The sequence below is a fragment of the Python bivittatus genome, unplaced genomic scaffold, assembly GCF_059951505.1.
Source record: "Python bivittatus isolate LINGU-HERP-01145 unplaced genomic scaffold, Pbiv_v1 ctg000840_np1212, whole genome shotgun sequence".
Taxonomy (NCBI): domain Eukaryota; kingdom Metazoa; phylum Chordata; class Lepidosauria; order Squamata; family Pythonidae; genus Python; species Python bivittatus.
In genome coordinates, this window is record NW_028277113.1 from 35,592,700 (window position 1) to 35,618,228 (window position 25,529).

The 25,529-nt window shown below is 43.2% G+C and overlaps 2 protein-coding genes across 47 annotated transcripts in view; one reads left to right on the plus strand and one right to left on the minus strand.

Moving 5' to 3' along the window:
* The window catches only part of LOC112540356 (uncharacterized), a 154,467-nt gene extending 130,759 nt beyond the window's left edge, over nt 1-23,708 (minus strand). For 28 of the 40 annotated variants that reach the window (XR_015794150.1, XR_015794147.1, XR_015794153.1 and 25 more), the window contains exon 1: nt 22,871-23,473. Coding sequence is in view for 1 of the 40 variants with exons in the window: in XM_088131078.1 (XP_087987204.1) it covers nt 22,871-23,000 (130 nt within the window). In the remaining 39 variants the exon portion in view is untranslated. The other 12 variants (XR_015794118.1, XR_015794124.1, XR_015794143.1 and 9 more) reach the window with 10 other exon arrangements.
* Nucleotides 23,709-23,915: 207 nt separating this feature from the next.
* GATA6 (GATA binding protein 6) overlaps nt 23,916-25,529 on the plus strand; it is a 38,751-nt gene continuing 37,137 nt past the window's right edge. For 2 of the 7 annotated variants that reach the window (XR_015794116.1, XM_088131072.1), the window contains exon 1: nt 23,916-24,059. The gene's annotated coding sequence lies outside the window, so the exon portion shown is untranslated. The other 5 variants (XM_088131077.1, XM_088131075.1, XM_088131073.1 and 2 more) reach the window with 5 other exon arrangements.

Sequence of the window (25,529 nt, forward strand, 5' to 3'; positions counted from 1 at the left end):
CCCCTCGCACTTTTTTTTTTTTAATCATCATTATTCCCTGCATTAAAAAGTAATGTTTCTTTTTGCCAGGTTATAAACGGGCATTAGGGATTATGGCTCTTATTAGACCCAGGCCATTGATCTGATAATGACAAGTTTACAATTTGCCCAAACACACAGTGGCAGCTGAATGCCCTACGGAATGTATCAAGTGATTACCATTTCCGGGGCAAGGCACGTAAACTGCCTTTATGTGGGATTTTATTTATTCGAAGTGTCATTCAATTCCTAATAAAGAGAATATTTTTTTACATTCCTTTCTACAAAAAGCTAATGTTCAAAGAGCACTCAGGGAAAGAAGTTCAAAAGGTTATTGGCTACAATATTGAGATGAAAATAATTTGAATTCTTATTCTCACTTTTGGCCAAGTCTTGAAACCATGAACCACTCTAGAAGGGTCAAGGCTGCATGGAGGATATCTACAGAACTTTCTTTAACACTTCTTCTCATCATGAAGATTTAACAGAGCACCTTCTGAACAGTTAAGGTATCCCCCCCCCCTCAATTTCCAGTGGTTGAAGTAGATTGGCAGTAAACAATACCCTAATCAAGGAACTACCAAGGAAAAAACAACTCCCCCACCAACACTGACAGGGCAAGTTACTGTATATAAACAGAGAATGAACCCCACTCCCTACTAGCACTGAGGATGCTACCTAGATGGGTAATGAAATATCTGCAAGAGAACAACCAAGCTCAGAGAGCACCAAGGACTCCACAATCAAGCTGAAAACAATACCTTAATCAAGGAACTACCAAGAAGAAAACCACACCCCCACCAAAACTGGCAGGACAAGCTACTGTATATAAACAGGGAGCGAAACCCACACTCACTGGCACTGATGATGTTACCTAGACAAGTAACAAAATGTCTGCAAGAAAACAACCAAGCTTAGAGAACCCCAAGGACTCCACAGTTCAACCCTGAGCTACATACATTCTCTTCTATTGATACTTTAGACTTCCGTATAAAAGAGAGGAGATCTGGTGACCCTTTAGAACCCACTTTTCAGCATCCTCACCACTGGCTGTCTGGGGCTGCTAAGAACTGAAGTTTAGCACTCCATGGAGTACAAGAGTTTCCCATTCCTGTTATAAAGGAAGGAATAAATCTGAAGTCCCCAAATAAGAGTGAAGTTCATATATTTAGACACAGCCGATCAGGTGCCATACAGAATCAAACTACTGTACATGTTACATTAGCATGCTTAGCACTGTAATTTTGAAGGACAGCCATAAAGAAAAATGATTAAGCAATAGCAAAAGTCAGTATCACATCCCTTTCGCTTTGTTGCTGCAACAAAAACTGGAAAAGGATGTGAAATAAAAAATCTCATCCAAGAGCCCAATCTCTAGAAACTCTAGGGACTGAAGGTCACCAGGTGGCCCACCTCTGACCTAAGCAGAAAAAGTACCTCTGGACATAACCTCTTCCCCAATCTCCAATAATCTGTACTGCTAAAAAATTGACATCATGCATAGAATGGTGATGCTCCCCACTTAATGGGGATCAACCAAGATGCTCAGACAAAAGGAAGTGTTCCAGGGCTGGCTGGTGAGTTCCACATAGTTTAATGACACACCTAGTGATTCCATACAGTTCTCAGATGATATAGCTGTCTCATGAACTCTGTGCAATTGACCTCTTCTTTGTATTGTTTTTGCAGTGCTCTGTTTTCGTTGGATAATGTGGGCACAGATCCAATGTATATTGCAGTCAATAAGTTGTGCTCTTTTACTGCTTAATGGTCCCAAATGAGTAACTGACATCAACAGAAATAATTAAGTGATTTTCTTTTTAAAACACAGTAGGCACTTTGCACTCATGCAGTTTATTTCAATGATTAATGCGTTTCCTTTCATATATTTTGAAAATAGAACATTGCTAAGCTCCCTTTGTGAATTTCGGTATATAGTATGTCATTCAGGATTCAGCCATTAGTTTACCACAACTTGTTTTTTGCTTTTATTTTCTTTTGTTTTTTAGTCTTGAACTGGAATTCTTTTCTCTTGTAAATCTTGTGAATCATACAGATAAAAAGCAACAAAAATCAACATTATTATTTTCTCTTTTTTAAAAATAGTTTTCTATGTGCTCCAACTCATTTTTTTCTCTTTTTTAAAAATAGTTTTCTATGCACTCCAGTTCATTTTTTTCTCTACAAAATAACTATTCATGAAACAGGATTAAAATATTATTTTAATATTCTTGCACATTACATTATATATTAACTATATTAGAAGGTCTAAAACTTTTCATTTGTGGGTGATATATTTGATTCATAAATGAAACTCAAATATTACATGCTCCTGAATTTGTGCTTTCAACTGCCAAAGTTCTTTTGCCAGATTTATGTCACCGTGGGGTGGCCTAGGGCCTGAGTATTGGATTAAAACCAGGACACCTACATTCAGATCTTCATTTAGAAACTCATTGGGCACCCTAAGCTCAATTATCATCTAACACCTTATCTCACAGAGATGTTATGTGAATGAAATGAAAGGGAGAACGGAAGGAATACTGAATTTCGCATTACGTTTTTGAGAGAAAGGTGGGATATACATATATTAAAAAAAGGCTTTTTAGTGTTGTCTGGACTTCCCTAACCCTCCAGATATGCTGGGTTTTGGCTTCCATGTTGACTAGGAACTTTGGAAGAAGATATTCAGAACATCTAGATGGGATCCGGTTAGGAAAATTATTCAAAAACATGATTCTAAATAACAAAACATGGGTGTACAAACAAGGAAAATAAACAGGAGTATAATAATGGTGTGGATTATGAACAATCTATTTCTTTGCAGCTTTTTAAAAATGTAAACAGCTATTGCTATAGTCTTGTGATGCATTTCTTTCTAAAGTGCTTTTTCTATTTTGAGACTGGTTGATGGATCATGCTGAAATTTAATGGCTTTTTAACCCAAACCATTGCCTGTAGTCAAAGCTATGGCATTTGTCTTGATTTGCTTTACATTCTAACTCTGCCACAATGTCCCTAAAGTTAAAAAGAGAAGAAAAAAAAATAAAGGATGGGAAACAAGGAATCTTAAAATAATACCTTGCAATGGGATAAAAAATATGGGGAACTTGCAGGTGCAGAGAAAGAGAACATTGAAGAGAGAGAAAGAGACAGAGGATGGACAATTGATGGATTGGAGGAAATTGTGAAATTGTCTAAAGTACTATTTCCAGTACTGAAAAATGTTACTGAAACTTCCAATATACTCACTGTAGTGTCCAAAGTCCATAGAAGTAGATCCCACATCAGAGCAAGCTCAACAAGGTCAGACTGCATGAGCTAGTCATAATAAGTACACAACAAATAACTGTTAGCTACAAAGGTTGTCCTAAACTGGTAGGTAAAAAACTAAATTGAAATCTAAATCAAGAATCAGAAAAATTGAGACGGGGCTCTATTTTTTTCTCTCGGAGCTTTTAGTGGAGTTTTTTGTTCCCAACTGATTGGCAGCAGTAAAGTCGCTCTCCACTTGCCCTAAATTACATTACTGGGGGGGGAGTGATATAACCAGTGGTGGATTTTCCCAAAGGGCTATAATCTCAGCTTTGTTCTGGACACTCTAAAGCAAATACTTTGGTTCACTTTTTAAAAAATATGATGCTGCTTCCACTTGGCTGTGGTGGTTGATGGATCTCAGGACTCAAGCAAACTTTTAAAAAGCAGAATTTAAAACCTTGAAATTTGGATGCCCCCAGCATCCATTATATGGGACAATTACTTCATTCATTGATGCACGTTGTGTCCCAAAATATGATTATTCATGGTATCCTCCCCATTGTTCCTGAATTTATGCTACCATCACTGTAGTACCCAGAAGCCTATTATTATCATTACCGAAAATACAGAAATCATAATTCACTACCACATTCACTCCATGTTTCTTTTAACAGGAAACTTTTGTAAGTAATACATCAGAGGTTTTTCCTCCCTGTCTAAGCAGTACTCCATCACTGCAAACAACAGAATGAATATGTTTTTCCACTTCTTGAAAGTCGTTTCCCATTGTACAATCAAAAGGAAATTGTTTTGAAGACTTCTGATGGAAACATCCATCAGTAATTTCTGCTAAAGTTATCAGATGGAAATATATATTCAGTGATTAAAAACATGCAGTGGACTGCATTCAAGAAAGCTGAGAAAAGCAATTATATACATCTGCTTTAATAGCAGTTACATGAAATTGTAAATATAGTCATTTTAGGTACTGAATAAATCATTTAGGACAGTTTGCTTTGAAAAGCCACTATCTTAATAAAACAGATGCAACTATAAGCCACAATGATGTATACTGAGACTGGGGATATGTTTTTTCTCCCTTATCTTTCCCTAATGTTTGGAATAGAAAACCTGTGGTCTTCTAGATGTTGCTGAACTATAAGTTCAGTAACATCCGAAGGGCTGCTGGTTCAACATGTCTATTTTATGAAGCTGTTAAAGCAGCAAACTTTGCAAAATCTCTATTCCCCAAACTTTGGAAAAATATTGGGTGTAGAAAAAGCAGGAAGATTTTTTTTTTTTCAAGAGGGCTGTAAAGCAGATTTTGGTTGCTATGGAGCCGCCCCTCACCCCAATATTTTTTGGCAATTATTGACATATTCACATGATAGGGCAGAAGATGATTTCTTTCAGAACATACTATTGTATTCAGTGATAAGAAAGAAGACTGAATTGTTTGTTGTTGTATATGAAAGTAGGCAATTTCTACTTTATTCCTTCCAGAAAAGACAGTGCCAAGGGTTGATAGAAACAAATATTTTTCAACTAGAAAATGACAACTCTTCATCTACAGTATCATATGTAAATGAATTGACATGGGCATGGAAAGCCGTGCTCCAAATCCTTGCATAGTTATGATGGTTCTTGGGTGGATTTTGGCAATGCATCATAAGATATATAATACATAATCTTATGTATGAGTCTCATGACCAAGCACTTATTTCCCCCTCTAATCTCCCTCCCTTTGTACTTGAGAAACTAAATTGCTGAGCAGACAGAGAAGTGATACAAATGAAACCTAGCAGACAGCCTTACAGATATTTCAATAACCAACAGCTAGCCTCCTACCTGTGTTGGTCTTCAAGGGAATATTAACATTTTTTTTCTCTCTCTCTTTTATCTGAGTCGATTTTGAACTATTTATACTGCTGGCAGTGTTTTCGTCCCTGCCCTTTTTTAAAATGTTATCTGCAGCAAACATTTTTCTTTCACTGCTTTGTTTATATGCTCCTATTGTTTTTAAATTTGTATGCTGTGTTCTGCCTTGGGTAACATTTTTATTTTGCTATCTCCTGTAAACTGCCTTAGGAGGAGAATATCACAAAAGGTGATTTTAAAAATCCCAATAGCAATAATTATGCAATAGTTATAATGAAACAATAAAGCATTTGGAATGCCAATTATTTCTTGAGGCTTTGTACTAAAGAAATACTGCCCTAACACAGTAATTGACTGTGGGTTTAGATGAGCTCCTGAAACCTCAAGTCATTTGTTGTTGTTTGTTTTTAAATGGGGATTTGACTATGTAGACCAGTGTTTCTCAACCTTGGCAGCTTGAAGATGTGTGGACTTCAGCTCCCAGAATTCCCCAGCCAGCCCAACCCCAAGGTTGAGAAACACTGATGTAGACATTATATCCTTTCCATTCATGAAGTTCCCAGCTCCTTTGAAAGAAACAGGACCTGTATATTCAGCAAATCTAAATTGTTGCAATACACTCAATTCTAAAATGCATGTGTGTCTGGGGAGGGAGACAGATGCTCTGTTTAAGGTTTGGCCTGATCTTCATTGTTGAATTCACGCTCCACCTACGTGCTGTTTGTAGCTCAGAGCAACCAGAAGTCACAATTCAAAGCCAATCTTAAAAGATGGCAGAAACGGTTGCCTCTCCTCAGACCTCATTACAGGAACATAAGTGATGCCGTGGCCATCCTTTCGCGGTGCCTGGAGGCTGTAAGTCTCTGGATGGGGAACAACAGGCTTCAGCTGAACCCTGGTAAGACGGAGTGGCTGTGGGTTAATGGCTCCTCTGTATCCGGGATTTTGTCATCTTTGGTGCTGGATGGGGTGGCACTGCCCCAGACAGACCCAGTGCATAATCTGGGGGTCCTCCTAGACTCACGGCTCCTGCTTGAAGAGCAGGTGGCAGCCGTGGCAAGGAGGGCCTTTGTACAACTTCGGGTTGTGCATCAGTTATGCCCTTTCCTGGATCAGGATGCCCTTCGAACAGTCACTCATGCCTTTGTTATCTCCCAGATAGACTACTGCAATGCGCTCTACGTGGGGCTATCCTTGAAGAGTATCCAGAAGCTACAGCTGGTCCAGAATGCAGCCGCACGGGCTATTGTTGGAGCCCCAAGGAGGGCCCATGTAACGCCTCTGCTCTGCGAGCTGCATTGAGTGCCAGTTTGCTTCCGGGTCCAATTCAAGGTGTTGGTTATCACCTTTAAAGCCCTACATGGCATGGGACCAGGTTATCTAAGGGACCGCCTCTCCCCTATGACTTCAACCTGTCCCACCCGATCACACAGAGAAGGCATGCTTCGGACCCCCTTGGTGAAAGAACTTTGACTGGTGGGGTCCAGAAGGCGGGCTTTCTCTGCAGTAGCCCCTGCTCTTTGGAACATTCTGCCTCCGGAGGTGCAATTGGCCCCCACACTCCTGGCCTTCCATAAAGCTTTGAAGACCTGGTTTTGCCACCTGGCCTGGGGTGGGAATACCTCAAGCATGGGGATGGCTAGCTCCATAGAGGCCTTCTGCCTTCAGCCTCAGATTTTTCATCCTCTTGGACTCTCCTTTTTAGTAATGTTTTTAATTAAGGTTTTATGTATTTATATATTTTATGTTTTTAATGTTTGTTGTGAATCGCCCAGAGTTCCCCCATTGGAGGGAGATGGGTGGTTGAAAAATTTAATAAAAACAAACAAACAAACATTTACAGGGAGTGGGATACATAAAAAGAAGGCAGTTGCCACTGCATGTTTGAAGCCTCTCTGTTCTTGCATGTGTGATACATGTGGTGCAGATTAAAAAAAAGGGTGGGACTTTGATCACACAATCACAGCCCCATTTTAACTTTTTATGATCCCCCCACCAAGATGCCCTGCACCATGGCAAGGAGAACGAACTTCCAATATTTCATCAACCGGCTCTGTCATGTATACTATAGTATTATTAAAATAAAATATAATTATGTGGTTTGAAGTTGGTCCTAATAAATTTAAATTGTTGTCCAAGACTAGACGATAGATTCGTTGATCCTGTTGTTTTAAGTGTACCATTTTTAAAAGACATAAATCAGAATAAATATTTCTCTAGCAAGAAGCGGAACTTTCATACAGCTGGACAGGGATTTTTCGCTTCTAAATAGCTGTCATGATGGACGGTATTTGAGACTACCTCTTTGTTTTCCCCTTTCTTGGGACTGAATTTTTCTTTCTACTCCTCTTAAGAAATCCATGAGGATTCAATCAGCCTTGAAGCAACTCAGGAGGCTTCCAGCTTGAGACCTGGAAATCTACAAACGCTTGAAGCATTTGGAGGTCTTGAACTTTAGCAGGTTTGAATGTGCGACTGTGAAAGTAAAGAGCAGAGAAGTGACAGGTCTGAATAAATCAAGCTGAAAAAAAATCAGAGCTGTGCTGTCAGGGGAAGGAGAAAAAGCTGGACTTCGGAGGCAGGATTTTATAGGCATATATGATCAATTTTCAGGGGAAACCCTTCTGGAATCCAGAGAGAGCCGCCTGCTTCCTTTCTTGATAGCTTCCTAGATTCCTTCCTGTTGTAAGCCGCTCAGAGTTGTTTAAGATGTGTGGCCATGCAAATCTTTTAAATAAATAAAATATAAATCAATCAATCAATAAACAAACATACATACATAATACATACATAAGATTTTTAAAAATAAAAAGGACTGGGGAGCTATATATTATTTTTTAAAAATAAATGTTTGTTTTAGCAGGCTGTATATATCTTAGGGCAGCCCTTTCTAAATTGGCCTCCCCCAATGTATTGAGTTCCCCTTTCCCAATTGCATGGATTATTTCCGTGCTAGCTCAGGATGATGGAAGATTATTTTATTTATTTCAACTTACAGGGCTTACCTGTAACTTACCTCAAATCATGACTCTGGATGGCTAACAACAGTTAAAAAACACAACAAAACTTATAAATATAATAAGCAACACGCAATCAGCAGCCAAGATAAAAACAGAACAACTCAATTATAGTCTAAGGCAGTATTTCTCAACCTTGGCAACTTTAAGACGTGTAGACTTCAACTCCCAGGATTCCCATGTTGGCTGGGGAATTCTGGGAGCTGAACTCCACACATCTTAAAGTTGCCAAGGTTGAGAAACACTGGTCTAAGGCATTTGGAGAGACTAGACTGGAAAAGTTATTTTGTGGGTACAGGTTCAGTGAAACCAGGATTTTATATTACATAGAGTAGGATGCAGGGATCAGTGGGGAAAGAAGAAGAAATATTACGGTTCAATTCATATGCCTATGGTTTATATATTAAACAATAAGGTTATTAATATTTTATTCCAGCTATTTTATATAAACCACCCTTGGGAGGCATTTTGCCCTTGGTGGCAGCCTAGAAATATTTTGAATAGATAAATTAATGTATGCAAATAAAAAGCATTGCCACTGAGATTATGGAGTTATGAGGATGGAAAAGTCATATAGGTTTTTCAAAGTAATAGCTAACACTTTGGATCTCAGCTGAACACAACTTGGCAGCCAGTGTAATGCTGTCAGCACAAGTATGCTAATGTGTCCTTTCGGACTCCACTTATCCTTATTTGCATTATTATGAAGAATCACCATGTTATCCTCTTAACAGATTTTGCTCCTCTTTTCATATAAACTAAACCCCTGGCTGACTTCACATTTTCTTTTTTCAAAGAAAAATAGCCAAAAGGTGAATGCTTATAAGATAAATAAAGTGATATATTTATTTCATCTGGCTTATTATCTGATCATTTATAGATTCCTCCTATTCTCCACCTAAGTGGAAATCACCCAAAAGTACAGGCCCAAGGCTGGCCCTCCCTTTGGAAGGATGAGATATTATGTAACGATTAGGAGTAACTTTTTCATCAAATCAAAGTGCAATAATTGAGCTGGAATTGAATAAAAGAATATTCCTCCACATTTCCATATCCCCATTCCCTTTTTCTGTTTTCAGGGAACTTTCAAAATAGTTTTATGTCTGTCTGCATCTAAGGATCAGAGTAATGACCTTCAGTGGAAGCAGACTTGATTTATTGTATAACTTTCTGTGAACTGATCTCCTATATGTCATCAAAATACAGCTTAGAAGTAAGAAAGTGTGTCCCTGTGAAACTGCTTTCTGAAACAGGGAATTCCTACCTTTTTCTGATGTGGCTGGTAACATATTTGTGTCTGCAGACTATGTCATAAAAGTCAAGATGGTGATCATGGCCTGTTTTTTGTGTACACTGCAACACACATAAAAAACAGGCAGAGTTTTGATCACTTGTCATCTTGCCTTTTTTTTACCATAGCCTGCGGACACCTCTGAGAGTTTTACACATGAAAACAGAATTACAGCTTCTGATCTTGCTTTTTCCCCCTCTTCTCTCCCCATTCTTTTTCCTCTGTTTTTTATATACTTTAGATCCCTGTTTCTTAAAGTGTGGTCCTAGGACCCCTGGGGGTCCTTCAAGACCCTCTCGGGGATCCTCAAAATCAAAACTGTTTGCCAGCCTATGTTGAAAAATAATACAATATTAAAATTCCACCAAACAATTGTGAGAAGCGATAGTGGCAGCAGATGTATTAATTTTAATTTTTAATATGATAAATATAAATAAATATAACCCAAACAGACAAAAGCTCTTTTGGGGTCCTCCATAATTTTTAAAAGTGGAAAGGGATCCTGAGGGAAAGAAGTTTAGGAAATACGGCTTTAGATTATAGGTCTGAGGGCAAGGACTGTCTTACAACTGATATACTACAGCCATTATGAGAGTCATTCTAGTCAAATAGTGAGGTAAAGTGCTTGCTTTTAATAAATAATAAACGCATTTGATGTGAATTAAAGTATTGTGCAATTCCAACGACAATACTTTCAAAATATGATCCAGTGGAAAATAGCTAAATATGAGAAACCTGTGAGCTAAGATAAACTTAATTCACATTTACTTATAATTGATGTCAATAAGCAAAATCTGGTAATGTGCAATTACACCCTTAGTGACAGTCATATTCACAAGATTCAGCAATAAAGATAAAAATGGTCACCAATGTGAGTCAACTCAAATTTCAAACAATAGCACCAGCTTCTCTGAGCATTTCCAAAAGAAAAAAAAAATCCAAATCAAAAGCACAATACAAAATAAATGCAAAGCTAAACCCCCCCAAGAAGGGCAACTTATATAATGAACCAGCAGGGAGTCTGGGGTGAGGTGGGGGAGTAATTATGAGAAATGAGACTCTTAACTGAACAGCTGCTTATGAAAATCCATTGACCACAAGGGACTGGTGCATGATTGAAAGAAGTGCAAAACTTGCCCAGCCCCACACAAATTGTGCTGTGTGATGTTCTTTTGTGCCTGAACCAGGCAAGGAAAAACAACAGAAATCATAAGGAACCCAAAGCAAATTAGTGGGTGATACCGATATTGATATATTTGGCTTCAGACAGCCCAGTGAGCTTCACACCCAGGCCTTGCTAAGCTTCCTCCTTCTTCATCATCATCTTATTGTTGGTTGCACAGTCAGCCAGATGTTTAGACTGGATTTGGCATTTTTATCCACCTTTCAAGTCCTTCCCAAGGACCTGGGATAGGCAGATGTTGTTTGATGGCGTTAAAGATATTGTCGCAGGATGTAAGCTGTTCCAAGTAAAGCTGCCTTTTGCAATTGACTGATGGTGAATTTGTCAATGCCGATGGTCTTCAAGTGCTACTCCAGAGGTTTGAGATTGCACCCAAGGCACCTATTATTATTGGTACTATCTTTGCTTTCTTTTGCCACAGTCATTCTATTTCTATTTGCAGGTCTTTGTATTTTGTGATTTTCTCCAGTTCTTTCTCTTCTATTTAGCTGTCTACAGGTATTGCAATGTCCACTATCCAGATTTCTTTGTCTTATCAACAATTGTTAAGTCTGGGGTGTTGTGTGGCAGGTGCTTGTCTGTTTGAATTCTAAAGTCCCAGAGCACTTTAGTTTCTTTATTTTCTATTACTTTGTCTGTTTTGTGGTCCCACCAGTTCTTGCTTGCAGGCAAATGGTATTTCTTGCAGATATTCCAATGCACCATTATTACTTTGTCATGCCGTTGTTTGTAGTCAGTCTATGTGATCTTCTTGCAGCTGCTGACTAGGTTGTCCACTGTTTCTTCAGCTTCTTTGCAGAGGCGGCATTTGTGTCTGTTGCTGTCTTCTCAATTCTGGCTTTGTATGCATTTGTTCTTAAGGCTTGGTGTTGTGCAGCCAGAATTAGCCCGTCTTTTTCTTCAACTTTCCAGCTCTTAGCCATTGCCAGGTCTTGTTATCTGCCTTGCCTGCTAGTTGTCTGTGTGTGTGTATTGGCCATGTAATACTTTGCCTTGCCATGTTTCTTTCCTGTTCATTTGATCTTTCTTATAGGCCAGTCTGGTCTCTTCAGTAAGCTTTCATGGTGTACTAGCTTCAGTGCATCTTTTTCACTGTCTTTCAGATATTCTTCTAATTCCCTTTTTTCTTCTTCAACTGTCTGGTGTACTTGCAACATTTCTCACCCACCTATGCTCCTTGGTAAGTAGAGTCTGTCAATGTTGCTGCATGGATGAAGGCATGATTCATTGTTATTATTTTTCTGGTCTTCCTGTCCAAGGCTTCTAGTTCTGCTTGAGTCCAGTCCAGCTGTATATCTAATGACTGGAATTGCCCAAGTGTTAATTGCCTTGATGGTATTTCCTCCACTGAGTTTGGATTTTAAGATCTTCACTCTCATGATGTATTCACTGCTAACCTTCTTCTTGACTTCAATGTGCTTGATGTTGTCAGCTTGAAGGATGCCCAGATATTTGTAGTGATCTTCCTCATCCAGTCTCTTGATGTTATTTCCATAGGGCATCTTGATTCCTTTAGTTTTTACTATTTTTCCCCCGTTGATGGTAAGGGTGACACATTTGTCCAGTCCAAACTCCATTGCAATATCTTGGCTGTATATTCAAACAGTGTTGAGCAGTGATTCTGTTTCAGATGGCATTTTTCCATACAGTTTCAGATCATCCATGTAAAGGAGGTGGGATAGCCTGGCAGATGTTTTGATGTTTGATAGCCATGGCCTGATTTGTTCAGTATTGTTGACAGAGAAATCAGTGCAATGACAAACAGTAGTGGTGATATTGAATCTCTTTGAAAGGTTCCTCTATTTTCTAGGCACTTGATTATCCAATCATGTGGCAGGGACTCGAATGCCTTCTTGTAATCAATCCAAGCTACAGTCAAGTTGGTCTTCCTTCTCCTGCAGTTTTCCAAAATCATCTTGTCACTTAAGAGCTGGTCTTTTGTTCCTCTGCTGTTTAGGCAGTTTCCTTTGTGCTCTGGCAGAAAGAGATTGTTTTCAGCTAGATGCTGTTGGACTACATCAGCTATAATGCCAGTTAACAATTTGAAAGTTGTTGGTAACAGGTAATTGGCCTGTAGTTGCCTGGTGCTGCCCCTTTTGTTGGAGCTTTCATTATCACGTAGGTTTTGCCAGATGTTAACCAATCTTCAATTTCACCTCCTTGCAGTATGGTGTTAAACTGCTTAGCAATGAGTGGGTGCAGATCAGTCTGATGTTTCAACCAAAAACCATGCAGTTCATCTTCACTTGGTGCAGACTAATTCTTGATCTTCCTTGGCCTTTTCTCCACCATATCTGCTGTTATTACAAGTTCTTTCATTTCAGCTTCTTTTTATTCTTATCTACCTCCTTTATCCAAGCTGTATTCTTGTTGTATTTCTTTGGGTTGTCCCACAGTTGCACCCAGAACTGTACTGTTTCTTCGTCTGGTATTCATTGGCTCATTGCAGTCTCTCCACTGATGAATTGGTAGAAACATTTCTGATTTGACTGAAATTGGAGATTCTGCCTATAGTATGCAATTTGAGCTTCATATCTTCTGATCTTTTTGGCTATGGCTGTTATTTGCTGCTTTATTATTTCCAATGCTTCTTTGAACTTCTTTGTTTTTGGGTGATATTTCTTGATCAGGTATTCTTTGGTATTGTTCTTTTCTTTCATCTGTTCTAGCTTGCTTGCATCTGATCTTAGCATGCTGATCTTATTTTCCAACCTGATCTTCCATTTTGGTGGTGCACTGTTTGGCTTTTTTTCTTGTTTGTTGATTTTGCATCCAAGGTATTAAGTTATAACTGCAGGTGTACATCAGTTGGTTTGTTTCTTGCAGTGAGCTGGTGCTTATATTTGATATTACAAACATTGGCATCTTTTAATATTTGTGCTGTTTCTTTGTAACAAGCTATTATTATTATTATTATTATTATTATTATTATTATTATTTTATCCTTTTTTAATGTATAATTCAAAATGGCAAAAGTGCCTAATACTCCTCCTCCTATTTTTTTTCCCACAACAGCAACTGTGAGGTAGGCTGGACTGAGAGAGAGCAACTGGCCCAAAGTCACTCTTCTGGCTTTCATGCCTAAGGCAGGCCTAGAACTCACAATCTCCTGGTTTCTAGGCCAGCACCTTAACCACTATATCAAACTGGCTCTCAAAAACCTTATGGCTCTAATGAAAGTTCTCTATACTCTACCCTTCTCTGGAAGGGGATGCACACTGACAACATGCAGTTTGCATCAGCCTGAAATAAGTGTGTGTGTGACCAGATGGAGGCACAATGGTTTCATTTGGTAAAGTGTGTTCAGAGGTCCATTTCAGACTGGCCCTGTTCTATAGTATTCCTATCTAAGAAGCATATCTAAGCAGCCCTGGTATCAGAGGTCTGCTTAGAAATCAAACACAACTAGGATAAAAACTCCAAATAATGACACATACACTTGTGCAGTAAATATTTTTGTGATCATGCACTTGTTTAAAATGCATAGAAGTAAACATTTGAGACTATCTTGGGCTACCATGAAAAATATATAATTTTTAAAACTGGGTGATTATCACGCAACAAATATTTCAATTTTCTACCCTATCCCCTTCTGAAAAGTAGGTATGGCTCCAACTTTGCAGTACAGGCAGTCCCCGGATTAAGAACACCCTGCTTATAAATGACCCATAGTTACAAACAGAGCCTATTATAGCAAGATTCGAGTTGAATACACAATGATTTGAGTTAAATACACAATCATTCAAGTTAAATATACAATGGTTCAAGTTAATTACACAATACTACTTATATAGTAGTATACAATAATACTGTTCTGGCTTACATACAAATTCAACTTAAGGACAGACCTTGGAAACTGAATCCGTTCTTAAACTGGGGACTACCCATATTTTGGCTGCACTTTAGTGTTGTCAATGCCTTAGCCTCTAGCAAGGGTCTCCAATAATTTAGTGTGATGGGAGAAGGTCAGGGGCAGAAGTGAACTAATCTGGGGGGAGGGGCTTCATCTCTCCAGATCAGTTTCAGCTACATTCTGTGCTCTGATTTGGAGCAAGTGGTCAGCTGCTTGGTTGCTTCCCTGAACTGCGAGAGCTTTTCTCAGTCTGTGATGAAGCATGTGGGGGAAAACGTACTCATCATAAGCTGAAATTTGAACAAATCAAAATAAGGCTGGAATAAAGTCCCACACAATGGGTCAGATAAGGAGAGCTAATGTTTCAAACACATTCAGACCTACAAAGTTCAATGATTAAAATCGTCAGCTGTTCTCAGCTTGTGACACATTGTGGAATGCTCTCTGGCAGACTCCAACAGAACTTATGTGGCAATACTCGCTCCTGAAATCAGCTAGACTTGGGTCTCACCAAAAGAAAATGTGGGATTATAAACTCATGTAATCTGCAGAAGAGCCAACAGTAGAGGAGAATGAGTCTTTTCCTCCCCACTTCCCTTAAGTCTGCTTAAAACTGTAGTCTTCTCTGAGTTAAGCCCAACTCCTGGAGACTCAAGGGATTTCTTCATGGAATTTTCTTAGCAGAAGTACCAAAATAGTTTACCATTACTTTCTTTCTGAATGGTTTTCACTTCCCAGTCAAACCTTCAATCCTGGTGGTCTCGTATCCTAGTACTAGGTCCAACCCTACTCAACTTTAAGCGCTTAGATGGATAATACCAGCAACACATACTTTCTTCAAGAAGCACAGCATGGTATGTCAGGTCCTTCTCCCCCCGGAAGAGTAGGTTGAGTAATTGTGAGGTTTTTTTCAGCTGATCAACCAAAAATCAGAACATGGCACCAGTTTCTATAGCAAAAATCAGAGATGATAAATTGGGATAATATAGGGAAGTCATCTTGTCCAACTAGCTATTAAACCCAGGGTACAAAACATCCTGAGGAGCCATCCAGCCCCCAGCAAGGTTATGAGGACTTGCATTTGGAAGACAAACTTTTCTGTTTCAATCATTCATTTGTTGTCAGGGTTTTTTTTTAGATTTTTTTTTATCCCATCTTTATTATTTTTATAAATAACTCAAGGTGGTGAATGTACCTAATACTCCTTCCTCCTCCTATTTTCCCCACAACAACCACCCTGTGAGGTGAGTTGAGCTGAGAGAGTGACTGGCCCAAAGTCACCCAGCCAGCTTTCATGTCTAAGGTGGAACTAGAACTCACAGTCTCCTGCTTTCTAGCCTGGTGCCTTAACCACAGACCAAACTTCTGCAAAACATCCCAAAGTTAAACAATACTGAAAAGCAACAGAGGACCCTGCTTTTTGTTAGGTGTGGTGGGTGGCTGAGCCTTGCTGGTTAGATGTACTTTCCAGGATCAAAATGAGTGTGGTTTTTAAGGGAAGGTAATTTAGACCAACAGAGAACAGAAACGCACTTCCATCCACTTTGAAGGCCTGGCTCGGGTGGGTGTTGGGCCAGCTCGCAAACCGGTGGTCTTGATAACCTCATATTGCAGGGGAGCAGAGTTGGGGGAGGGCAGCCCGCAGGCCCAGCAGCTCCCTCCTTATCAGACCGCTGGCCTACAGCAGCTCCTTGTAAAGCCCGACCGGTGCGTCCCATGAACACAAGAGAAAGCAGCCTCTTTCCATTTCACGAGCTCCAGCCTGAATTTTGTTCTTGGTTCCGACAGGCGCTGCGGTCCATCTGCAGGCCGGCACCTTTCAGCGCCGATTGCCAAACCCAGATCACGTCCAGGTCAGCCCGAGAAACCCGAGAAACTTTCAGGCCAGCCAAATCAAAGCTCGTCGCCTTCAGCTAAGGAAAGTTTGCAGTGATTGCAACCCTCTGCACATGTTCAACTAAGGGCGCTTTTCTCTGTTCTTTGTGATTGGATGACAACGGAGCAGGCGCCCATAGTCAGGCATAATAGTAACAATGACGACGACTCCGACCAAGAAAAGTAGCGGAGTTAAATCTCTGCTCTGTAATTCAGAAGCCGACATACGGCTTAAGAACCCCTGGCAGTTCTGCTGCCCGGATCCGAACTGAGCGCTGGGTTTCAAGGAGAAAAAAATGGGATCAGTTCAAACGCGGTCAGGAAGGCTGTCACGCTTCAGACGAATAGGGCCCCAGAAAAATACTGATCCAGAAATATTTGCAAAAAGCAAATATCCGGACTCGAATATCCGCCCCCCCCCCACAAAGCGCCTTGGAATCTTTCAGCTTACGTAAAATTAAGCGGGGGTTGGGTGGGTTGTTCATCAGCATTCGTGAGCGGCTGAAAAGGGGTCTGCGACTCGCGATCCCCCATGCGGATAACACGAGCTGCAGTTCTCAGGAGCCTTGAAACCCGTGTCTTATTGCAGGAGATTTTGGTGGGATTTTGTTCCGAATCCTTTTGCCTTTCCGGAGCATTTTTTTGTTCTTGCTTTTTGCTTTCTAGCGAGTTACTGTAACTCGATAGAGCTCAGCGGGTCCAATATCCCCAAATGGCTCCAGCGATAACAACTTCTTAGGATAGTCTGCAAGACAATAAGGGGGCCGCTTTAAATTAATATTTAATTTAAAATATAATGGTGAAACCCGAGCCGGCGCCCCCGGGAAAAATCCAGTGTGTGAACACGCCCGCGTGTAAACTTGCGCGAATGGATTGGATTCTGGGAGATCAAAGGAAGATTAGCAAGCAGAAGCGCACTGCGACTTGCCCAAGCTTAAGGCCCCGTAAATTCGGTCGTTTTAAAGCTTCCCAAACACTCTTTGTTGTAGTAAAAAAAACAAAACAAAACGAAATAACAACCTACCATTACTTCTTTTAGCCTAATTTGTGAGTTATGTGGGGATAGCATTAGGAATAAAAGTTGGGGAGCAGGCAGAAAGGGATCCTGGTTAGGTTTAAAACAAAACACCTTTCACATTAATTTCAAGAGCTCAGACGTGGGGAGGAAGTGAAGGGCAAAATTGTTGTGGGGATCCTCTCCCTCCCTGGAAAAAGAAAGCAACAAAGCGGCTACACGGACAAGACATGCTTAGCCGTGGTTAACTAAATCCTAGCTTACTCAATGAGCCCAATTTTCTGGGTTCTAACGAAACAAATCACAAACTAACCTCCCAGGCTGGCTTCTCACAAATACATAGGGCGGAATGTGGTTGGCCAGTTTTATAGTTCAGCACATCCGACGAATTCAACCAATAATGTCTTGCGGACAGGGGTGTGCGCAAGGTCTGGTCAAAGGAGTCAAGATGGCTGCCGCGACGTTCATAAAAACGAGCAGTGTCTCATTGTCGCGGCCGCCATTTTTATTTTTATGACCATACCCAGCGGACACCCCCTCTTGTGGACTTTGAAGTGAGACCTTAATTATGGCAGAAATTTTGGCGGACAAATGTGTAACAAGGCCTTTGCTATAAGCGACTGGAAAATAGCTGTCACCTTTTCTACAGCCCAAATGCCGCTGGATCACGGGCCTTTGCGCGCCGTACCCTTGAATGCCAAGAAGATCGGTCTCCTTACTCCCAAGTAAGTGCATGCAAAAACCTGGCGAGTTCCAGCCAGCGGGATGTTTCGCAAACCATCTTTCTATGCGTCTGTTCAGCGATCAGTCCCGAGTAGTTTATTTTGCCCGGTTCGGGGATTGAGAATTGTAATATGTTGGCCAGGCGGGAGTGAGCGAACCCGCGCCTTTTTCTCAAACCAAGGCGGCGGCTTGTTCACTCGATTTCCTTTTTGCTGCCCCAGATTTAACAGGGGTGGACTTTTCCACCGCCTCCTTTACTTGGGAGTAAACCTCCTTGGACTTGGTGGAACCGAATTTCCAAATCAACGTAGCCCAGATCAGGGTAGGTTGGGAAGAAAAAGGAAACGAAACGACGAGCCAAGCACCGCACGCGGCCGGGCCCGGCGCTTCTATATTCGCGCTGGACCCGCCCCGTGACGTTTCTCTTCCGGCTCTACCTTGGAGTCTGGGGCGAGCGGGTGGGTGAAATCGGTCGAGTTTCGTGCGGCCCTGTTTATTGCAGCCCAGCCGCTGCCTGAGAGGAAAACGGTTTTGGATTTTCAACGGCGCTGTGATTGTATAAACGGGTTGGATTCCGATAAAAAAATGCCATTCTAAACAAGTCTACTTCAAAGTAGACCCCGTCGAATTTAGTGGGATTATTGGCATCCAGCCCGTTACTACGCATAGGATTGGGTTCAAGTTAGCTGGACCTTTTTCTCTGAAATCTGTGACATTTAAATTAATCATTGTACTAACTTTGAACACTTTGAACACTGGATGTAATAATAATAACAACAACAATCTGAGTATGCTGAGAAAAAAAGAGAAGCCACTGTGTTTGGTGGACATCCTTGGGATTTTTATCCTCAGCGGCTTTAGAGTGAATTGTATTAAAACAGCCCCTTTGGCAAAACTCCAACTCCCAAGTTACTCAGGCATGCCCAAAATATATGACAAGTGCATTTCATTCATACTAAATAGCTGTACCAGTCCTTGCCTATTTGATTTCATTGACAAGGGCTGTGGGGTAGAGATCAGTGGGTGACATGGGAAGAGGACTTCTTAGCTCGTGCAAAGTACCAATGAGTAGTCAAGAACCATAACAAGTTCTTTTCATGGACAGACAAGCACAGTGGGGACTTCACAAACTGCTTTGCTGGATACTGTTGTCTAATTCAGAAACTGAGTGCCACTAATTTTCTGAATGGAGGAGTACCATACTGGCCCCAAGCAGAGGATTCTGGGCATCAGTCTCACATGCACAGGATTCCACAAATTGACCTCATCCCTCGCCCCATCATTACCATATCAATCAGCCTTAAAGAGGGTGGAGGGTTACATGATTGGCTGAATTCCTCCCAGGATATTGCAACTCAAACTCTCAAAAACTTTCCAGGTGTGATTTTAAAAGTTCACGCCACTTTCTGCTCTCTGTGTCCCATGGGAATGTCCCTTTGAGAGTCTAAGATTTTCATTCATTTTATAAACCTGACCTCGAAAAGGCCACTGAGATAAAAATGAACAAAATGTTTGAGAGAACATTCCCTCTCCTGATTTGGACCCAGAACATTAAACAAACAAAACCTGTGATGGTTTGAAAGCTGTTCCAGCCTCCTGGTCAAAAGGAGGGATGATTCATATAGACATGTGAATGAAATGCATGTCCACTTTTCGGTTTTGCTGAATATCTCATCAGATTTGTTTTTTTGTTTTTTTTTGTTTGGTCAACTGATGCTTGCTTGCTTACTAGGGGTGGCAGCAATAGGATATTGGCCCCAGAGAAGAAAAGGGGGGTTGAATACCAAATGGTTTGGCAGTGGAAATAATCTGATAGATTGATTTAGGTAGTAAAACTCAAATATATATAATTTCAAGATTTATTTTTTCCAAGTACAGGTTGGACAAAAGTATAAAAATGCCATTGCTGGTGGTATATGCAATGAAAGGATATGAATCTACTGGGAAAAATGTTACTAAGATTAAATCCTATCCAACAAAAAAGGATTTACATTTTAGGAGTTGTATATAAATGTGCTTTCAATCACTGTTGCTCAATTATTGTAAGAGGCTGCCAAATCAGAATATATACATTCACAACTCTGTGCATATCTGCAGAACCAAACAATTTGTGAAGCCAAAGGAAACCAATTGGCAAGAGAACATATTGGTTCCTGCCTCTCCGGTTATGGTTTCAAACTGTTGTACGTGTATTGTGTGTGTATGCAAATGTAAGGGAAGAAAGGGCAGGGACCTGATGTGTGTCTCTAACCTCAGACAAAATAAACAGTCAGCAGAAAGCATCACAGACTGAAAGAACTGGGATTATAGGGGATTATGATCCCCTCTTTCTGCCTTCTCCTTATTGGACTGATGACTGTACAGTCCATTTCTTCATTCTTGATTTATATCTCTTTATAACTCATACAACTATTCCTGTTCTGCTGGATTAGTAATGAGGACAGGGTTTATATCACCACAGGTATAGTTGTATGAGGTTCAGGATGCTATAAATCATTTGTGAGGAAGTTGGATGAGCTTCAGGGCTGCATGTGATCCTAGAACTTCAGGTTGCCTAACGCTCACCCCTGCTTTAAGGCACAGATTGGCAGCTTCTAGCTGTGAAGCAGACTCAATCCAAGGATGACCATCAGTTGGCCCAAGAGACTCATGAGTGCACATTTTGCTGCTGAAAGAATCACGACTATCAAATGGGCCTCTCAAAAGTCCACCTGGGATCACCTGAAGCAGACAGATGCCAGGAACTGTGGATCTAATTCTCAAAAAACAGGGGATGCAAAACAAGTCCCCTTTAGATATCTTGCATAAATACATACAACAACCCTGAAAAATGAGCTTATAATTTATTTATTTTTAAGTTGAAGTTGATTAAAGAGGAAAAAAAATCTAGTCTGCAAGTCAAGGAATTTGGTGACTCTCTTGGGCAAGTAGACAAAGTTCTGTGAAACTGGAAAGCCGGGACTGTGCCTACGATCCGTTTTTACTTCTCAAGGACCTACCAACCCGATGAAAGGTGGGGTTTCCGCGCAAGCGCTTTTGTGAGGAGAGGTGACGTCATACCTTGTGGGCAAGGCAGGCCGACCTCGCCTAGGCAGGGCTGCTCAGTGTGCAGGTGTCTGCCTCAGCTTGCGCCGAGCACGTAAGTCTCGTGCAAGTATCTCCCGATCCTGAGTTCATTCGGCGGAAGAAAGTGCTGGGGAAGAGCGTTCGAGGAGTTTCATTCATTCATCCTCTCTCGGGTCCTTGCAGTGGGGGCGGGCACCCCGACAGTCCAGCGCAGCCTCCCCCCGCCCGGTCTGCCGGGAGAACTCCCGCCTCTTTGCAGGGCAGCCGGTCTGCGACCACAGGCAGCTCTCTGCTCCTTCCAGCCAGCCTGAGATAGTGCTCCTGAAAGGTTTACCTTTGATTTCAGGCGGGTGGTTTGAAAGCACCGGCGGAGGCGGGGGTGAGAAATCCTACCAGTACCCTGTGATTCATTGCCCCCCCCCCGGAGAAAATGCAAAGAAAAAGATCGCTCGTCTGGAAAGCAGACCGCGCAAAAACCTCAGAACTACCTTCCTTCCTTCCTTCCTTCCTTCCTTCCTTCCTTCCTTCCTTCCTTCCTTCCTTCCTTCCTTCCTTCCTTCCTTCCTTCCTTCCTTCCTTCCTTCCTTCCTTCCTTCCTTCCTTCCTTCCCCCCATCCTCTTTCTGCACTCTTTCCAATTTTTCAAAGTGGAAAGCACGAGGAACGCAGAATCCACCGGAGCGCGAGGGTAGCCTAATCCTATGAATGAATACTGCGCGTGGGGAGGCAGCTCCAGGAACCTGAGATATGGGTGTTAATTGGAACATTGTTTTTAAAGGAGGGAATTTGTTCATTTGTATTTCTTTGCTTAATATATACAGTATCCTGCTCTTCTCCCAGAAGTTCAAGGCAGCTTTCATGGAAGGAACTCTTAGTTTTATGCCCACAACCCTGTGAGGTAGCCTCGGCTCCGCTAAGAAGGAGTGTAACTTGCCCCCAATCACCCAGTGAACTTCCAGGGCTGAAGATGGATTTGAACCCTGGTTCCTCGCCCAACATTTCAGCTACTACTACCGAGATAGGGACAGGCTGGCACGGAGAGGAGGCCCTGGGGCTGCTCGATTTTGCCAACTCAGCCTTCTATTTCTTTCCCTGGTTGCTCCTTGGCAGAGTCTCATCTGGGCAGAGTAGCTGGAGCAAAGCCGGGATGTGTGTGTGTGTGGCGGGGGGGGGGGGGATAGGAACTGATTTTAAAATATTATACAGTTCTGGCATCCGAGTCCACCTCCTAGGCCGGCCGTTTATTCCAGCTCTTTCTAAAGTTTTAAGCACTACTTCTCCATTTTTGTGACGTTTGGTTTGGGCTAGAAATTAAGAAAATGCGCCCGCTGTTTCTGTCTATTTGATTTCGTACTAATAAAGATGTTGCCGACTTTGGTTTTGGGAACTTATTTTTCTGAATACAATTGGAATGGAATTTTCTGCACTTCTTGTCCCAAAGACCGCCTTCCTATGCGCCCTTCCCTAAGCCTATTTAGACTTTTTTGCGACTTATTCTCAAATACGTTTCTTCAGCGAAGCAGTAATGTCAGAAATTCATAATTTAACCATTTAAATAAGTTAAAGGCACTCACGCACCCACCAAATGGAACCGTCCAGTTTACATCTGACGTCCCTTCTATTTCTAACCCTTTATTCCTGATTACTCGAAACAGACTGGGTGCCAGAGCGGGCGGAAGGTGGTGTTCACTCACCTGGCGAGCCTCTATTTCGTCTCTCCCCCAAAGCTCGCGCTCGGCGGAATTCGGAATTGCGCCGCTCGGAAAAGCCGCCGACCCTGGACACAGATGGGTCACTTTCTGTACCAGCTGAGAGGACAGACATCTCCTTGATCACCTCAGAGGGAATAGGTTCTTTTAATTTCCAGTCACTTTCCTGACAAGTACTGTATCAGTTTGCAGGCAGTTAAGATAAGAGAGGAAAGGAGCGAGGGAGAGACGCAGGCAAAGAACGGGGAGGGCCGGCCGTTGGCCGGCCGCTGTGGTGGTAGCTGCAGAGGCTTCGGGATCCTTGGAGCTGCGCTCCCCTCAGAAACGCACAAATCTGAACGGCGGGTCAACCCCAAACTCATTTCCCCAGAAACGATTCCTTCCTTCCTTTCCGGCAGTCTTTCAGATGGGTTGTACTAGCCCTGCCGTCTGGGGATGATGGGGGTTGTGGTCCAAAAGCACCTAGAGAGCAACATGTTTGGGGAGGGTTGGTGGAACAAAACGGCCAGCAAAGAAATGGGGGATTATCCGACCCATCAACGAAACACAAGAAGCCTCATCTTTTATAAGAAAAGCTCGTGCAGGAACAGGGGAAGAGGAATAAAAATACAGAAAATTAAAACTATGAAATAAAGCTCAAATAGAAAGACCGTTTTCCCCTTTTTTAAAAAAAGAAGGATCCACCCAGTGGGACTTGCAGGAGTCACCCTTAAAAAAACCCGCATTTGGGAGGGGAGCATCTCCTTGCCGTTGCTTGTAGGTAAATTTCGCTCCCAGCGCCCTCCCTTTCCTGCCTTGGCGCGCGCGCGTTGCTGGCTCCCCCCTCCCCCCAGCCCCGCTGGCCCGGGCATTGCCTCGCCTCCGAGCACCGGCCTGGCCTTCCCGGGGAGGGCCTGACACTGGGATTGGCATCCCCGCCGAGAGCCCGCTGGCGGCTGACACTGCGCGCCTCTCTCTCGCGCGCGGGTGTTTATTTAGGGTCCCCTTGAGCCAATCAGGCTGGCCGGCTGCACTTTTCCGGCCCGGCTGCTGGAGGCGGCGCCTGGCTCGCTCGCTCGCTCGCTCTCTCCTTTTTCTCCCTGTCAGGCGCCGCTCCGAGCCGCTCTCTGCCTTGGCCGCTTGCAGTCCGCCACAACCGCGGGAAAGAGGACCCTCCGGAGCCGCGGCCAAAGAGGTGGGTGCGACTGGGCCGCGGGAGCGGTCCTTGAGTCCGCGTCCGGGTCGGCGAGGCCGCCCGCCTTCTCCTCGGGGACAGTCGCCTCTCCCCTCCGCCAGGACTCCTTATCTCCGCGGCCGGGCTCTTATCTCGCCTCCGATAGGGCTCGCGAGACGCCTGGAGGGCCTCTCGCGGTGGAATTTGGGCGCCGGGAAGGGCGGGGAAGGGGGTCGGTGCGCTGGGGTGCAGCCCCGGCCGACGCTCCTTTCCTCTCCGGATCGCCCGCGAAACGCCTCGGGGTGGATCGCGCCGGGAGAGGCGCCGTGTTGCAAGACGCGGGCGATCTCTCGGCGAGGTCTCCGGGTAGGGCTGGGCTGGGCTGGGCCGGGCAGGGCAGGGCGGCGGGGACGCGGAGCGGGGTGCTGCTCTGTTGATTGTGGACGGGTGCCATTTCTAAGGTGTGCCGGAGCGCGGCGGGTTTGGAGCTGGCCGGGTCAACTTGGGCAGGCTGCAGGGAGGGAGGGAGGAAAACGTGGAGCAGACTGGCACCAGAGGCCTCCCCCTCGTGATCCAAAGGGAGAGCGGCGGTCTTGGGAGGACAGGAGAACACCCGAACCAGCCCGGGTCGCTGGTCTCCCTCCAAGCGTGTGATCTCCCCCGCCGAAAAGGTTCGTCTCTACCTGAGGTCGGGGGTACATTTCGGCCCCTCCGGCTATCCTGAAACCCCTCCCCGCCCCTTAATTGCGTTGCTAATTGTTTTCATTCTGGAACGAAATCCAGTGAGTCATTAGCTGAAACCGAAAAGGAGCACAGCCGGAGCGGGGAGGGCTGCGGGGCTTGTCCTACCGGAGGCGCTCCAAAGCCCACGCCTCCCCCCCTCCCGCTTTTGTCACTCATTCTCTCTGTAAGCAACGTCAAAGGAGGGAGTGCCTGTTCGGAGGCAGACTGAGGCTGTTCTGGGGAAATTCTTGGTCCTGGAAGATCCAGAGGTGGGACAAAGCGAGGGCTAGCTCGAGATTTTGGTCAGGCTGAGGCGCCGCGTTTTCCTGATCGATGTGGTGTTTGGGGTTTTGCTCCATGGTGCCTCCAAAATATTCCTTCGCCCCCGTTTTAGAGATGGGGAAACCAAGGTTGAGGAAAGTGTTCAGGACTACCCAGTGGGAAGGGATTTGGACCGTTGTCCTCTTTAAAGCGCAACTCCCCTTTCCCTAAAAGGAGGCAGGAAACGATCCAGCGATGCCCGTAAAGCAAGCTTGGCTGTGAGATTTCCCGCGGACTGCGGCAGCCCCACCAGCGGACACTGATTAAAGTATGAGGGGGTTTGAGAGAAGGCCAAAGGGACCTTAAGCATCTTGCCCCCTCCAGCTGCCTAGTTTCAGCGGCCCAGGAGTTGTTTACCGATCCGAATAGTGAGGGCAAAGCACTCCACACATGCTCAGAGACCCTATTTGTGCTCAGAGAGAAGGTTGGCAAAGTGGGAGGTCGGTG